Source organism: Pelophylax lessonae (genome assembly GCF_965119305.1).
Source record: "Pelophylax lessonae genome assembly, chromosome: 7".
NCBI classification, from domain to species: Eukaryota; Metazoa; Chordata; class Amphibia; order Anura; family Ranidae; genus Pelophylax; species Pelophylax lessonae.
In genome coordinates this window covers 112,772,763-112,789,877 of record NC_138774.1, presented here as the reverse complement: position 1 = coordinate 112,789,877, position 17,115 = coordinate 112,772,763, and the positions used below count along the sequence as shown (strand labels likewise).

The window sequence follows — 17,115 nt, the reverse complement described above, 5'->3', positions numbered from 1 at the left end:
TTACATTGATTGCATTATAAATAATCCAATAATCCCAAAAATTATTGACATGATCATTGTAAAATGAATGGGAATTATTATACGTGTGCTACATACAGGCTGTAGCCAAAAAGTACTTAACTTGTATAACTTGCATGTGATAATCAGGGATGGGCTGCATACTCTGCACATACTCAAATACCATTGACATTTAAATTAACATAATTCTTTGTGCTCTTCTATTCCAGGATTTGCATTGGCATTCATAGCATACCCAGAAGCCCTGTCACAGCTGCCCGTGGCTCCACTCTGGTCAATTCTGTTCTTCTTCATGTTGCTCACCTTAGGACTTGATTCTCAGTTTGCATCTGTAGGTAGGTACAGCTTATATATCTGTGACTCAGTAAAGTAATTCCAGTCATAACAAATACACATCAATGTGCAAAAATAGTGGAACTACATAAACTTAAATATTAATTTAACCCAAATTGGTGCAAGGAAGAAACAATAATAACTTATTGGACATGAATACGTGGACTCAGGGTTGCCATTTGTAGCCTAGTTTACATTAATGAAAAGGAGGGGGCGCTACTATAATAGCAGGGTTGGATAGCAAGAGTCCCTGTCGGCACCATCCGGCTTAACAAAAGCCAATTGTTCAACTGACTTTTTCAACAATACGTTTTTATTGGGTATTTAGAAAAGATAACAAGGTAAAACAAAACGGGCATCCTACCAACTATGTTTGAGTAATAAAGCATAGCAGCAAACATACAAGAGATTAAGTTGGATACAAAGGAAGAAATTAAAAGGACTTCATACTTAGTAGCCCAGGGTAGGGGGAAGAGGTAAAAAACAAAGGATTAAAGCATACGTAGTTTTGAATATATAGAGTTAGCACACCACATAGCCAAACTGCTTTAGCAATAAGTTTGTATTTGGCATATACATACAATTATACAACAGGTACAGATAAACAAGTATGTTATCTAACATCAAGCATAATGCAACAAAGATATTCACTCTAAGGTTGAATCATAGCAAAAAACATGCATGTATATGGGTGCAATGAGCTACACTAAAAATGTAAAAGTGTTGATGTTCAGAAATACGTACAGGAATTCAATGCCCTTGATAGTGTAATGAAAATGAAAGCCGAGCCACACGCTGGTGAAAAGAGAGGGGAGGAGGACAAACCAAAGTTTCGGGGATGTAAAAACCTCCTTTCTCAAGAATCTCTGACCTTTCCCTGTTGTATAATTGTACAGTATGTATATGCCTAATACAAACTTATTGCTAAACCAGTTTGGCTATGAGGTGTGCTTACTCATATATATACTGTATATTCAAAACTATTGTACTAACAGGTTGATACACTGTGGAGAGATTTAAGCACCCTAAATAATAATATATTGTTAGTTGCTGAATGGTGTAGTTAATAGTTGTGTGCAGAACTTTATTGCTAATTACATCAAAGCATATGTAGACAGTAATAACATTTGGTAACACAAGGTACATACTTGTTGGAGTTTTGAAAGAGACCCAGTTTGGATGGCAAGAGTATTTTCGTATTCATAGATAGGTTTTAAAATAGTGGTTAATGCAGAAGTGACTAATTAGCCAAAAGTATAAGGACTACAATGGTACGAAATTCCTTGGGGAGGCACTCTATACCTAAATACAGTAAGGCTAAAGCCAGGTCAGGCCTAGTGAGCACAATAGTAACTTGGCAAATAAGCTGAAAGTTTTTATGCCAGAAACGTGTCAGGCCTTTGTAGGCCCATAAGATGTTGATGACGGTGGTGCCAATATGTCCACAGCCTCTCCAGCACAGAGGTGAGTTATTTGGGGAGAATCAAGCAAGGCATGGGGGGGGGGGGGTGAGGTACCAATGGGACATGATCTTTTGTGATAGTTCCCAATGAGTTACACAATAGGTGACACTGTGTGAATATTGTATCACTAATATCCTCTGAAGGTCAGACTCCCATTGGATTATGGGAGGAGTTTTTCGAAAGGTCTCTTTGCATTGAAGGAGTGAGTAAAATAGTGATATGCCTTTGGTAGGAGGACTGTGGCTCATAAAGAACTTCCAAGTGTGGGGGGTGGACATACATAGAAGGTTTATGGTGAGCTTTCAAGAATGTCAAGACATGCATATGTGTGAAGTATTCCAAAAATGTTATAAGATAGACACTTGTGAGCTCTGATAGTGATTTGAGTTTAGGGTCAGTGAATAAGATTGATCCTCAGGCCAGACACCCTCTCGAAATCTGACAATAAGGAAAATAGGTTGGGCAAGGTCGTAACAGGATCCGTAATGAAAAGCAATAAATCATCGGCAAACAAGCCACATTTATGACTCCTGCCAGAGCTTTCCACGCCATGTATATTGGGATCAGATCTTATGGCTATCGCCAACCTCTCTATAGCAATGACAAAAAGAAGTGTCAATAGAGGACAGCCCTGCTTAGTTCCCCTCGGATCCAAGATACCACCACGCCCAATAATATTAGCCGACGGATTTGAGTACAATGCCCCTAAAATGTTAAGAAAATTCGGTCCACAGTTCCATCGGGACAGTAGTTGCATCATTTTGAATATAGCCAGTCTGCCCATCCCAGAGAGTTTGCATTGGGAGTATTGCTATGTTTCTTTAGCCAATTTACTAATCAGTCTTCCAGGGTGAGAGTGAATGGCTTCGGCTATGGGTTCTATGATAAGATTAAAGATAGATGGAGACAACAGGAAGCCTTTCCTTGCACCATTGGAAATTGGAAAGGGTTTAGAAAGAAGGCTGGAGGAGAGGACCCTTGCAGAGTGGGAAGAATATAAAGCCATATTAGCAGACAGTATAGTGCCTGAAAATGCAAATGTCATCAATGCACGGTTCATAAACAGCCAGTGAACACGATCAAATGCGTTCTCTGTATCTATAGATAAAAGCAGAGATAGTGTCTGAGTTTTCTCAGCATATTGAGTAATGGGTTGCCATTGGTTGCAGGTAAAAACATTTGGTCGATTCCCCCATTAACACAGACACAGTTGACAGGGGAATCCCTCCTGCTGAGTCATTGTATTCTCCCGGTGGAGGGGCGGTGGAAGTCGTCCCCGCCAGGAGAAGACAGGGATTATTGCTCGTGGCTATACCAGCCGCTAGTGATAATCACATGTAAGATCCTGCAGGCTGGTTGTACCCAAGTTGATCGATCCATCAACTGGATACATTTAGCCTGCCCATACATGGTTCAAATCCCAATTATACATGGTTCAGCAGGAACCATCCCACATTCGAACTGGCCTAGGTTTAAAAATCCCAGTGCCTCTTTGAGTAGGTTTCTCTGGAAAATACAATAGCCTGTAAGGAGAGTTCATTTATCTATACTGTTTAGCTGTTTAGGAATCTTTTAGATTTCTTTTGTTCATCCTTCAAACTAAATGAAAGAAATCTATGCATGTATGGAAAACATTAAGCATAAAAATAAATATTTCGTTAAAAGACACAAGTGTCTCAGAATAAATGTTGTTTTAGCAGCAAGCATTTAGTAAAGGAACCAAGGTAAAGTTTAACCCTTTGGTGCTGGAACATTTCACATTTCTCTATCCCTCGGGTGTTAATAGTTCTAGATGAGTAATCGGATTCGTAGTGTTCCTCCTTAATGAGTCAAACAGTAGCTTTTATGCTGTGGGAAATAATCAGGTTTGATAGATAAGAATATTATCCAACATGTACATGGTCATGTTAAAACATGCAGTCGCTTAGCTTTACCAGGTGAGACAAGAAAGCATCAAGCCATGTAATTGAAAGACTGTCTAATGTTTGCACTATATTGTTTTAACCCTGAAAATATAATGCTGAAATCACAATAGGCTAAGCCAGAACCTGACCAGTCGGAATGCCAATGCTCTTCCCTTACACATTACAATCTGACTGTACAGACAACTTTAGATTTACCTAAAATAAATTATATGAGACCCTACAGTACCTAAACTATCCAATCAATCTGTATACAATCAGGCAGGCACTTTTACTACATACAGTTGTTGGTTGATCTAAAGGAAATTGTGCACATTGTAATTTGTGTAGTTTGCTTAGAAAATGTAAGCATGAATCTAACTGGATATTTGGGCAAAACATTTTTTTTGCCTTAGAATTCCAACAGGACATTAAAAGCAAACACCTACAACATCTCCACTGTAGGATATGGAAAGAGATGTGCCTTAGCCACTTATATTATATGACTAACAATATTTGAACATCCTTTCAAATGGTTGAATTCAGGTGCACACAACCATATCCATAAGGACATGATTTTTACAAGTTTGGTGTAAAGAAACTTGAGTGGTATGTGCACAGCCCTTGCCTCAACCCTACTGAACATCTGTTGGATGAATTGGTACCACAATGGCAACCCAGTTCTTATTGCCCAACATCAGTACCTGACACTGCAAATGATCCTTTGGCTGAATGGGCACAAAATGCCATAGACACCCTCCAAAAACATAAGGGAAGTCTTCCCAAACATGTGGTGACCCCACAAAGATGAAGGGTGACTCAATAATAATGCCCATAGTTTTGGAATAGGATGTTCAACATGCTCATGGAGGTGTCTGCAAACCTTTGGCCCTTAAGTGTAAACTTTTCTGGAGAGAGGTTAGAATGAAACCAAGCCAGCTGCAACTCCTCCAGTTTTTCTTTTCTCTAGTCCATTGCTTTGTTCTTACAATAATAAATGTGGTTCTTCAATGGAAGTTCTCCACCACAAACAATGCTTTTCAATATGCATTAATAACATTATGTAACTTTTATTGAGTCTGGTTGTAAAAACCAATATTACCCTGGCCATTCACACAAAGTCAAACCAAATGACTAAGCCAGTGTCCCAAATACAATAAGGGCTTGTTCCCACTTTTGACAGCCCTTACTGCCCCTCTGAAATTAGGTCTGTGGTGGATTGCTTTTCAGAGGGTGGTTGACAGGTGACTGGGAGCCAATATGTCACCTCCTCACTGCCTATTTTAACCCCCAAAAGTTTGCATTACTATGCCACAATCATGTTCATTACACTCAGTTGTAGGGTGGTTGAGGCATGGTCCAGTTCACTTGAATGAAAATGCGATTCCCTCCCTTTGGAGGTATTTCCTCTCACTTCCTGCTTTGGCTGTGGGACCTAGGTGACAAAAAAAAAAAAAAACTGACAAGGATTGGAACCCTCCCTTACTCTATATATAACGAAAACAAAAATTCTACCTTTAGTTCTACTTTTTACAATTGTGGCTGTAAATGCATAAGGACAAGTCTGTCACCTGCAGTAATTTGGCTTCCCTGCCAAAATTCTAGATCAGGCATCACTAAATGGTGGACCACGGGTTGAAAGCGGACCGCAAAGCCAATCCCACCCCGACCGCGGATCTGCCACTTAGCAGCCTAGGTATCCTCTCCCCGCTGCCACCACAGCATTCATCCATAGCATGCAGAAGGCGCGGCATGTCCGGACAGAGGGCGGGACATCCTTTTCAAGTTAACAAGCCAGTGATTTATTGCTTGGATGCGGGGCAGTCCTAGCAACCAATCACCTGCTTGTTAATATGAAAAGCATGTCCCTCCCTATGTCCGGACATGCCATGCCTTCTGCTGTCTACCTGCAGTGTAAGGTAGGATCGCAAATGTTGGAGGAGCATTACAGGGACAGAAAAAAGGGGTAGTGGTGCTTTGAAGGGGACTTGGATACAAGGGGGGGGATTGAGATGCAAGTTAAGGGGGGCTGTAAAGGGGACTGGGGTGCTAGGAAGAGTAGCTGTAGAGAGAACTGGGATACAAGGAGGGGGGCTGTGAAGGGGAATGAGATACAAGTAAGGGGGACTGAAATGCAAGTAAGGGGAGGCTGTAAAGGGGACTGGGGTGCTAGGAAGGGGGGCTGTGAAGGGGACTGGGATACAAGGAAGGGGACTGTAAAGGGGGCAAGGATACAAGGAGGGGGGCTGTGAAGGGGACTGAGATGCAAGTAAAGGGGGGGCTATAAAGGGGACTGGGTCCTAGATAGAGGGGCTATGAAGGGTCCTGGGATATAAGGAGGGTGGCTGTGAAGGGCACTGGGTTACAAGGAGGGGGGCTGTGAAGGGGGAGTTCAAGTAAGGGGGGACTGAGATGCAAAAAAGGTGGGGCTTGATTTACTAAAACGGCGGAGTGCAAAATCTGGTGTAGCTGTGCATTGGTAATTGGTAGTCAATTAGCTTCTAACATCAGCTTGTTCAATTAAGTTTTGACAAAAATACCTGGATGCCGATATATATATACAGAGGTTCACCAGATTTTGCACTCTCCAGTTTTAGTAAATCAACCCCACCATCGCCTTATTCTCCAACTGAACCATCACTTTGCAGACTGAATGTGCTCTGCTTCCATAGTAAATTCGTCCCTATGTGTGCAATGGTTCTGCAGTCTAGCTTTACTCGTGAATACCATATATTATGTTCATATGCAGCATACAGCGCTGAACAAAAAATAAGAAAATCAGTTAATGAGAAAAATGTCCATTTGTAAGGAAATTGAATTGCTAATTTAAGATAAATATCCTAAACGATATGTTTCCTATGACAGAAACAATTACAACCACCATCCACGACGCATTTCCAGCAGTGATGAAGAAGATGAGAGGTATTATCACTGTAGGAGCCTGTATTGTGTTTTTCTTACTTGGACTTCTCTGCGTTACTCAGGTAAGAAATGTTTTTGTCAATTTATGTTTTTGTGTAATTGTTGCTATAACGTTTATTGTGGGATGACAACTATCTCTCAGTTGTGTTCTTGCTTTGTCACCGTATCAGATGTGTCCTAGGTACAAGTGTTTATGCCAACACACATTGCAAAGTCATAATCTGCCTTTGCCACAAATAGGAAGCCAGTTAAGAGCAATCATGTGCAGCTGACATCAGAGCAAATCCCTGTAGATATGGCAAAAGCATGGCAAAAACAATGGCAATTGTTTACAATACTGTTTAAACAAGCTACATTTCATCCAGTTTGGGGTCAGATCTCCTTTAAGGCTAAATTCCTGGTATAGTTGTTTGCATAGATACATGGGTCCAGCTTGGACCAATGTGAGTATCCATATCTCATACCTGTGAGATCCCTCTAGAACCTTGAAATCACTGTAGTAGTCATCACTACTACAATGATCCTTGCTGTCTTCTGGGACCCCTGCCAAGCAGCTGCCCTGCTGAATAGTAACCAAATAGAGGATGCCCACTCAGCCAAGCCACCATAGAGAATGCCTTGCATTTTTCAATGAATGCAAAGTGTTCTTTGATTGGAGGAGGTGGAGAGGCAGACCAGTGATGTAACAGTCTCCACCCTGTCGTATCAGAGAACACATTATATTCACTGAGAAAAATGCAAGGCATTCTCAGAATTGTGCCTGTGCTGAGCAGACGATCCTCTCTGATTACTATGCAGCAGGACAGCTGCCGGACATGGGATCCTGAAGACAGTGAGGATCATTGTAGTAGTGGTGTCAATTGGTCAAGTATGGAATATGAACACTTACATTGGTCAAAGCTGGATCAATTATTAGCTCAAAAGTTTTCTGGATGGAGTAACAGCATTTTTGTTTGCACTGGTTGAACAGCTGTAAAGAAAAAACATTTTCAATTGGATATTAAAGAGACCAAAAGGGAGAAATATGGGAAATTTATTGTTAGAGTTTACATATACTTTAACCTCCCTGGTGGTATGATTGTTTACGATTTTAGGTGCTGAAAGCGGTACAATTATTTTGCATGTAATTCTTAAGGATGAGCAGCCCAAACCAACTATTTACATATGATTTTTTTTTACTCTGCGTTCTTCTTTATAACATCTCGGGTATGATAAAGTTTGAAACATAAAATCATGAATTATAATATAATAAATAAGTTAAAGTATATATATATGTATATATATATATATATATATATATATATATATATATATATATATATATATATATAAAATATATGTATATATATATTATATACGTATACACATGTATATATATATATATATATATATATATATATATAAAGTACAGTAAAACTGCTGCAGGCAAGGGCACTGGGGGGCAAGCTAAGGTCAATTATTTATTTATTTAGTAATGTAATCCAATAGGATTACAGTATATCAGTGTGTTTGTGTGTTTTACTTTTCAAATTTGCTGCCGGTTCCAACCACCTGCGACATGACGCTTGCAGGGAACGGAAGCCGGGGCACACAGCATCAGGCGGAAGATCCGGCCGCAGTATGCCGTAGGAATACATCGCGGGATCCGGGGAACAAGGTAAGTAACCTCTACCAGGATCCAGCGATGCTCCCTGGTGGTACCCCGCTAATGGCACTGAAATTCCACCCTGAGCCACACTCGGGAATACCGCCAAGGAGGTTAAGCAGCCTCCCAGAAGCAAGAGTCAAATGTTGACTCATGACATTATTCTTCTGGAAGACCCCTGCCACTGACCGACAACAAGTATACAACAAGTATACCCCAGTAGCTTGTCCTGAATATTAAAAGTGGTAGTAAAGGCTGTTTATTTATGATTTACCTACAGGTAAGCCTGTATTAAGTCTTATCTGTAGGTACTAAGCATATCAAAGTGCAGGAGATATTTACTTGTGTAGATGCCAGTGATGTCACTGGCGCATGCACTCTGAAGGAACAGCATACCCGTGCGATTGCTTCAGGGCCCTGTGCCATAAACCAGGGCAGGAGTGACATCATCGCGGCCTGGCCATTCAAAGGACCAGAATCCAGAAGGGAGAAGGGTGAAGATAGAAGCCCTGTCAGCTGTGACAGCGTACCGCTGGAGGGCTTCACTTTAAGGTAAGTTTCACATAATGTGCTAGTATGCGGTGTATAACATAGCATTGCCATGCAAGGGAAATTTTTTTTTTTTTCACTACCACTTTAAAGCTCCAACTCCTGGAAAATGTATAGGCTGCACCAGCACTGCAAGGGTTAATAGCTTGTTTTGTCTAGGAGAGAGTAGAAACAATGTAACTTACCTGATCTTCCACCCCCCTAGCATCATCACACCTAATGTAGGGCTACAGACCCTGATTTGGTCTTGATGATGGCAGGCCCCTAGACTGCTGGATTGTAGAGGAGAAGAAGCTGCAGGGACCGGTCTAGCTGCTGGGAGGAGTGGAGGATTGAGTAAGTAAACCTTCTATTTTGTTCCCCTAGACCAGTGATGGTGAACCTTGGCATCCCAGATGTTTTGGAACTACACTCCCCATGATGCTCATGCACTCTGCAGTGTACTTGAGCATCATGGCAAATGTAGTTCCAAAACATCTAGGGTGCCAAGGTTCACCATCACTGCCCTAGACCATAACAAACATTTAACACTTGCAGTGCAGGCACAGCCCCACTGAAGGGATACATTTTTAGTTGCTGGGCGTCGGGCTTTAATGTTAGTCCAAATTAAAAAAAAAAAAAAAAAAAAGTATCATGGACAATACTCACCTGTGCTGTTGCACTAATATGGCTCCAATCACCTTAGTTAAAAAGGTTACAAACCCCAAGCTGAACCTGCAAGGATGAAGATGCCTTTGGTTTACATGTAACAGAATCAATACATGGGCAGAAAAAGTTTGATTTACACAGTGAGAAAAAGTGGGGTATTTTCTTATATTGGATCTTATTGCCATACAATTGCCTAACAAAGACAGTCTTATGAACTCATATAGTTAACAGAGTAACAAAAGAAACCGGTCTATCAAATTCAATCTTTCGCAATTCTAGAAGTAGTTTAGAGAATGAGAGAACAAAATGTTATATCTGCTAGATCTGATTTGACTTGAAAACAACATTTTAGTAAATATGTGGTTGTACAGTGCCCCCTTGTGGGCAAAGATTTGAAAAATGTAGAAGAAACTGCTTTGCTTTTTTTTTCATCATTTAGACTGAGTGTCGGTTCCCACTATAGCGATGTCAGACATTGCATGTGATTCGCACCGTACTGCTATACAAATCACATGCAATGTCTGTGCAATGCAAATTCAGCCATACAGATTGTATTACAGAATCCGCCTCGCATTCGGACCAAAGTCGTGCAGGATTCTTTTTTTGGTCCGCACACGAATCGTATCGCAAGGGTGATATATGAACTAATTTGGTGGTGTCATTAACTTTGTATTGACATTCCCAGCGGTTTGCATATGGCAGTGTGAACTGCCTGCGAGTCGGGTACGATGCGGTAACCCACAGTGGATTTTCACGGTTCCCGCATCGCATCAGGGTGAACCAGCACTAAGTCTTAACTTGTAACTTTTTAGGAGAACTTTATACATTCCAAAGGTTCCAGAAAATAATTTTAAGAGATTTTTTTACCTGTAGATACTGAAGTAAGCCTTGGAAGCACTTTTATCAGGTTGAATAATAGGAGAGGGTTTCTACCATTATTAAACCAACCTGATCAATTTCAGCAAAGCATCATACAAGGAAAGACAGCAGCCGCTGTATCCCATTAACAGAAAAATATCTTCTCTAAAATGAAACCTCAGTTGCAGGGGATGCCTGCAATCTTATTGTAAACCCAAAAAAATGTATTTCCAGCTGCCTTTAAAATGTAAACAATGTTAAGAATCCCCCACCCCCCATTCTCATTGCTGCCAGTAAGTGGCATTGAAATTCTTTGGCAGCTTTTTTTTTTTTTTTTTTTAATTGGCTGCATTTTTTTTTTTTTTAAATTTTAAACTTTTTATTGGGTCCTTCCAACAAAGCATACAATACACAAATATAAGATCAGATGTCAAGAACCAACACATCTCTAGTCACATGAAGGAAAATAAAAATAAAAAGAATAAATTGCCAATACAAACTCAAAGTATCAAGAAAGCACCCAATAAAATTTTAAGACATGGTGGATCATTTTCCTTAAGAGAAGTTCCAGCCACCTGTAGAAAAAAATGAGTCAGCAGCTGCAAAAACTGTAGCTTCTGACTTTTAAAAAACTTCCACTCACCTGTCCCACGATCCAACGGTGCACTCAGCCCAGCCGTCTTCATCCTCTGTCCTCCCTGGGAGGCATCTTCAATATTGGCACAGCTTGCGGCTTCACAGCCGGGTGCCCATTGCACATACGCGAGTCGCTGGTGAATGGTAGATGCAGTTTTGACCTGTCAGTGTGTCCCAGAAGACTGCAGGGGGGGGGGGGGGGAACTTCTGTTTCTGAGCGTTGCGGTGCTCGGAACGGAAGTGGAAACCAGCAGGTACCTGTCAAAATGGCAATTGTGCAAGGAGCAGGTGTACCAGTCCTTAAACGAAAACTTCCCCTTTTTGGTGGAACTCCAATTTAAGACAAATACACTGTTGCTCCAGAGCTTAGTAAATGAGTTAAAGCTTCACTTTGCAAAGAATACCCAATTGCATGCAAGGAAAAAAAAAAACAGCATTTTTGCTTGCATATGATTTTATGATGGAAGTCGGCAGAGCTTCTGTTCAGTTACTAACTGCACTTGCAGAGTGCACAGTCTATTTGCCTTTAGTAAATTAACCCCATAGTGCACGGTAAAAGCATTTTGTAGACTGATTCCATAGAAGGACAGGAATATCCTATAAAGGGGAAAGATGAAAAAGAAAAAAAAATATGGAGAAAAGAAGGGTGAGATATGGTTTAAAAGAAAAGGTACAGGCGAAGAGGAAGGGTGAGTATAAGGGGAAATGTGGTCACCCCCTTCCCTTACGCATACAAGAGTACTGAAAAAAAAAAAAAACAGGGTACCAATTGGTGTGAAATACAGATGTCATTGAGCAAGGTAAGAGCGGTAGTCTTTGGAGAATTGGAAAGCATTTCAATAAAACCGTGTTTTCTAATGCTGCTTTTCTAATGCTTTTTAAAGCCTATTGGATCTTATTGATCACAGAGAACCATTGTTAAATCGAGGGGGGATCAGTGTATTTCCACTTTTGAGGTATACGGTATTGTAGCCACTTAAGTATCGGAGTTAATTGTAACATAAGTGCCTCAGGTTGGATTCTCAATTTGTACATCACTAAGTTCAAATGCTTTCTTGACATTTTCCCATTGGGCTCTCACACCCACGTGGAGGCTACGTGCCACTCTTCCTCAGTGAATGGGAATCAGATTTCAATATGACCTTAACAGACAAAGGGATCATATCCTATTTTTTGCACGGAAATTGGCCATTTAAAGCACATTGCGGGAGGATGGGTATAAACTTTTGACCAAGTGGTATAGCGTTCCCTCATTTTTGACCAAAATGTTCCCTACCTCTCCCTCGGTGTGCTGGAGGTATCTGCGGGAATGTGGTCTTTGCTCCATGTTTTTGAGCTCCCGATTTAAAGTGGATGTAAACTCTCACATATACCCAGTGAAGTGAACAACCTCAGATGATACACAGAGATAAAACAAGTCTCCCCACATATGTTTTATTTGTATATCTGCTGTCTTCAGTTTTCTACACTGTTTAGAAAGTGCACATCATGTTAGAATTTTTTCTTCCTGTTCCAGCACTGGGTGTGGAGTCTTGGCATACACTGTGTGACAACTGATTAGAGGAAAGGCACGCACACACCTCCTCTACATAGGCAGAGGAAGTAAGAAGCATGCAGAGCTGTGCTGTGAATCAACCAGCTCTCTGCTATTCTATCTCTAAGAACCCACTCCAACACAAATTTACAACTGCTTTCATCTCCTGTGTCAGCAATTTGTCAGAAGTTATCATGCTGATAACAGAGGAATGGAGCAGCAGAAAGACACAGGACTTAGGGCTTTGAAGAGAGTAAGGTAAACACTACAGATATATGTGCCCAGATCAATTTTCATGAATGGGGTTTACATCCATTTTAAATGGAAAGATTTCAATAAGATTTAAAAAGAAAATGAATGTGTAGCTATTATGAACAGTATGCCAATTTTTCATTAAATGTGGATATATATATATTATGCAGCATGGCCTCACTAAGGTTCATATCTGTAACTCTTACTTTGTATTCTCATTTTGCAGGCTGGAATTTATTGGGTAGATCTAATTGATTATTTCTGTGCTGGATGGGGAATACTTATTGCTGCTATTCTCGAACTTGTTGGGATTTGCTGGATTTATGGTAAGACGTTTTCTAATATCACCAAGCAATTATTAGGAACAATAAATTAAAAGTGATTTAGGCCTTCTTTTTCCATTCTTTATGGCATAGTTTAATGATATATATCTATATTGACATAATTGCACCATGCAATTTCTGCAGATTTTAAAGCTACACATTTATGTTTCAAATCTCCTGTTCTACCATGGTTGCTCTAACTTGTTCTCTTATGCACTTTCCTATTCGTCTTGTATATTAAATAAGCCCCAAAAAGTTTTTTGTTTTTTTTTGTTTTTTTATGCTCATAGTCTATGTGACCCTCCTATTGCATATAATTTCTGCTATACCATTTATAATGTGGGAAGGTAGGGTATAATTCTATCACAGTGTTTATACGTACTTATCCTCTCGTGCCTTGTGAAGGGGGAAATCGCTTCATTGAAGATGTTGAAATGATGATTGGAAAAAAGAGCTGGCCATTTTGGCTGTGGTGGAGAATTTGCTGGTTTGGTGTTACTCCCCTTCTGCTAATGGTAAGTCTGGTCATCTATCTCATCTGCAGTGTTTCCATATTTACTTCTACTCCAGCCTAAAATCCTATTCAGCAGTGGACAGGTGTGCACACTGAGCCCAAATTTACTTTCATGTCTATGGCCTGTTGCTGCTTTCTGGGCAACCCTATACAAGTCTATGAAGGCTCAGAGAGCAGGTACAGCCAGCACAAAAAAAGGATTTTGTTGGCAGCAGAAAATAAAATTCAAGGATGCATCAATGACACAGGGCTAATTCGATGGCAGGAATGGGGGTGGTAATGCAGATTACATAGAGTTTGTGGGAAGGGGGAAAGGGCTTAGAATGGGGGGGCCATCAAAGTACCATTTCATCAATTAATGACTGGTGTCCTTTTGTTTTTGTTTTGTTCTTGTTTTGTTTGAGTATGTGTGTTTTTATTTTATAACTCTAAACTTAAAGGGTATATAAACCCTCAAAACACAAAAGCAAAAATGTAAAATTTTGCAGTTTATCAATCCTTAGATGTGGTGTCTGCATTTGTTTTCTCCAGGCTTTTTTTTATTTTTAGATGTGATGTGGCTATTACTGATAAACAAAACAATCAGCGCAGACAGAAAATGAATTAAAAACTGATATGCCAGCTGAACACCGACCTGGGTACACAGTGAAACAACCCAGATGAAAATAAATACAATAAAATGGTGCAGCGCAAATCGCATAAATCTAAAATAAATTAATACAATAAAGATGGGTAGAGGAAAAGTCCATAAACAGTAAGAATCCCATACACAATCAAAGTAAAGGAATCCACAAGCAGTGATAAAAAACAGGCTAACATCCAGTGCTGATCTCCTCCACCAAGGGGCACTCCTTTGCGCTCACCTCAATATATGACCCCTGTGTTACCAGCAGGTCAGACAAGCCTTTTGCATCAATCCCTCCAAAAGGAATACAGTCTGGAGACAGCAGAACTTCCGGATCCAGCCGCAATTGTATATACTCCAGCCAATATGTTAGAGGAAAGACAAAAAGCCTCTAAGTGTATACCGTATATAAAAGCTCAATCTTTATTACGGAATCACACTTACATTGTTAAAAATTGAATGCGCAGATCAGTATCAGAAATGGCGCCGCGGTCTCCACTCGGAAGGCAGCCTACCGCACGGACGCTCGGAACAGCAGCGGGTGACGTCATCGAAGGCAACTTCACCTCCTGTACGCGTTACGTCCTACGGGATATTCATAGGGGGTCCCATAGGACGTAACGCATACGGGAGGTGGAGTTGCCTTCGATGACGTCACCCGCTGCTGTTCCGAGCGTCTGTGCGGTAGGCTGCCTTCCGAGTGGAGACCGCGGCGCTGTTTCTGATACTGATCTGCGCATTCAATTTTTAACAATGTAAGTGTGATTCCGTGATTGGTGGAGGAGATCAGCACTGGATGTTAGCCTGTTTTTTATCACCGCTTGTGGATTCCTTTACTTTGATGGTGTATGGGATGCTTACTGATCTGGCTAGTACGTTTATTATTTTTCAACTATCTTTAATAGACCAAGCTGTCCGGAAAAAGAAGCAGTTAGAGGGTTGAGACAAACCATTAAAAATGCACAGGGGTGCTTATAATGGTCAGCTTTTATTAATTTATGTAAAACGTTTATCTCAAAAGGAAAAACAACTTTTGATGGAACTGCTTAAAAGTGTTGGCTGGAGTTCAGCTTTAATCTGTTAATCAATTTCATCTAAATCTACTAGTACACCAAACACTGTCCTCTCCCCAGATTGACAATGCTGCTGTCCAAAGGTGTCTCCATTTAAAGAACAGAAGGCAGCGCCAATGCAAGTATAAAAAAGACAATAATGGTCATAGTCCCAATAAAAAGTCCATGATAAAAGTAATCAAGTAGATGTAGTCCACACACCAGTGAGTCAGATGGAAAAGCGAATCATCAAACACCACAGGACAGTAAGATGAGCTGCTTACCAGATGGTGTTGACCCTCAAATTATAGAGAGATCAACACCAGCGAGGATCATATGGATATAGATGGTTCAAAACTTGACTAAATTATGTCCATCTCGATCTATGGAAAGCAGTAGTGGTATCACCAGGCTGTCTCACTCCCACTCATGAATCTTGATGACCCAGAATACTTCCTTGCTGCAGTGTTTTTCAACCCTGCTTCCTTTCACATGTGTGGTATGGCTGTGTCTCCATTACTCATCCATCCAGAGTGGAGACATCCTAAGATAGGAAGTGTGTTTGTTGGCTGGATTACCATGTGAAAATAAAGGGCAAAAAAAATGAAATGCAGATTGTAGAAGATGAAAACAAAAACAGCCAAAATGTGTAAGGATTAGTAAGCTATAATATTTTAAAATATTGTTTTTGGGTTTAGATACACTTGGGTACAGTTGGTTTTTGACCTTTTCATATTGGTAATTTATGTATTCATACATGATGGTCTTAATACTCCTGAAATGTCTCTTCCACAAGGAAATTATATCTAACTCTATCTGTCTGCAGAAATAAGATCCTTAAGGCACTGTATTATTTTATTTCTTCATATCGGTACACTTACAATCTAATTTCTCCTGCACATTGTTGGATGTTTGAAGTATATTGAGACTTAAATCTGTTACATTTGTGAAAATTGCATTAACATACTCAAATGATACTTACGATACTAAGAAATCGTATGTTTCTTGTTTACTTCCCAGGCTATTTTATTATGGTCCTTGATTACTTTCGATTCTCCAAAGCATGGTGATGTTGAATACCCTGTCTGGGGAGTTGTCTTGGGATGGTGTATGATCGTTTTCTGCATCATTTGGATACCCATATTAGCAACTGTAAAGATATGTAGGGGTGAAGGATCTCTTTGGCAGGTGGGTAGTTTTTTGTTAGTGCTATTGTTCTCAAGGTAATGTTTTCAGAAGACCATTCCATCTTTAGTTGAGTTTTCAGAATCAAAGAACCCTATCCCACTTCCCTTTCCCTTTTCATCCGTTTCTCTCCTTCTCTAACTTCTCCACCTTCTCCTTCTTCTCTTTCTTCACCTTCCCCTCTCCTCCACTCATAATATTCTGCTTCCTTTTCTCATTAGCGTTTTCGGAAGATCTGCTCCCCAACTGCAGAGTGGGGTCCTGCTCTGGAGCAGCATCGTACCGGAAGATATCAAGGCACAACTAGCATCCAGAAAGCTTCCAATAATATGGAAATTCCTACAATTGAAGGAGGATTGGCTGGATATGAGAACAAAGCTTTTTCTTAAACATCGTGAAAAAAACATTGTGAGAAGGAACACCAAGCCTGGAAAGTGATTTTATTTTTAGCAAAGACTATTTAATTATTTCTACAGGACTTGGAATGTTCATATTCATCTGATTCTAGTAATTTTTACAAATTTTTATTTATAAACTTTTAGAAAAAGAATGAAATATCAGCAATACCATCTTGTCTATACATATTCAAAAAAGACTTCAACCGTAAATGCGTCCATTGGTACATTACAAACAATGACAGATTCAGGCCCAGTAGAT

At 40.2% G+C, this 17,115-nt stretch overlaps 1 protein-coding gene across 1 annotated transcript in view; it reads left to right on the top strand.

The window, feature by feature from the left end:
* The window catches only part of LOC309560918 (sodium- and chloride-dependent neutral and basic amino acid transporter B(0+)-like), a 55,553-nt gene extending 38,700 nt beyond the window's left edge, over positions 1 to 16,853 (top strand). Inside the window, exons 9-14 of the mRNA XM_082264608.1 lie at positions 228 to 353; positions 6,581 to 6,699; positions 12,986 to 13,085; positions 13,488 to 13,597; positions 16,294 to 16,461; positions 16,680 to 16,853. Coding sequence (XP_082120734.1) covers positions 228 to 353; positions 6,581 to 6,699; positions 12,986 to 13,085; positions 13,488 to 13,597; positions 16,294 to 16,461; positions 16,680 to 16,847 — 791 coding nt within the window. The 3' untranslated portion in view covers positions 16,848 to 16,853. The remainder of the gene's footprint in view (positions 1 to 227; positions 354 to 6,580; positions 6,700 to 12,985; positions 13,086 to 13,487; positions 13,598 to 16,293; positions 16,462 to 16,679) is intronic.
* Positions 16,854 to 17,115: the final 262 nt, after the last annotated feature.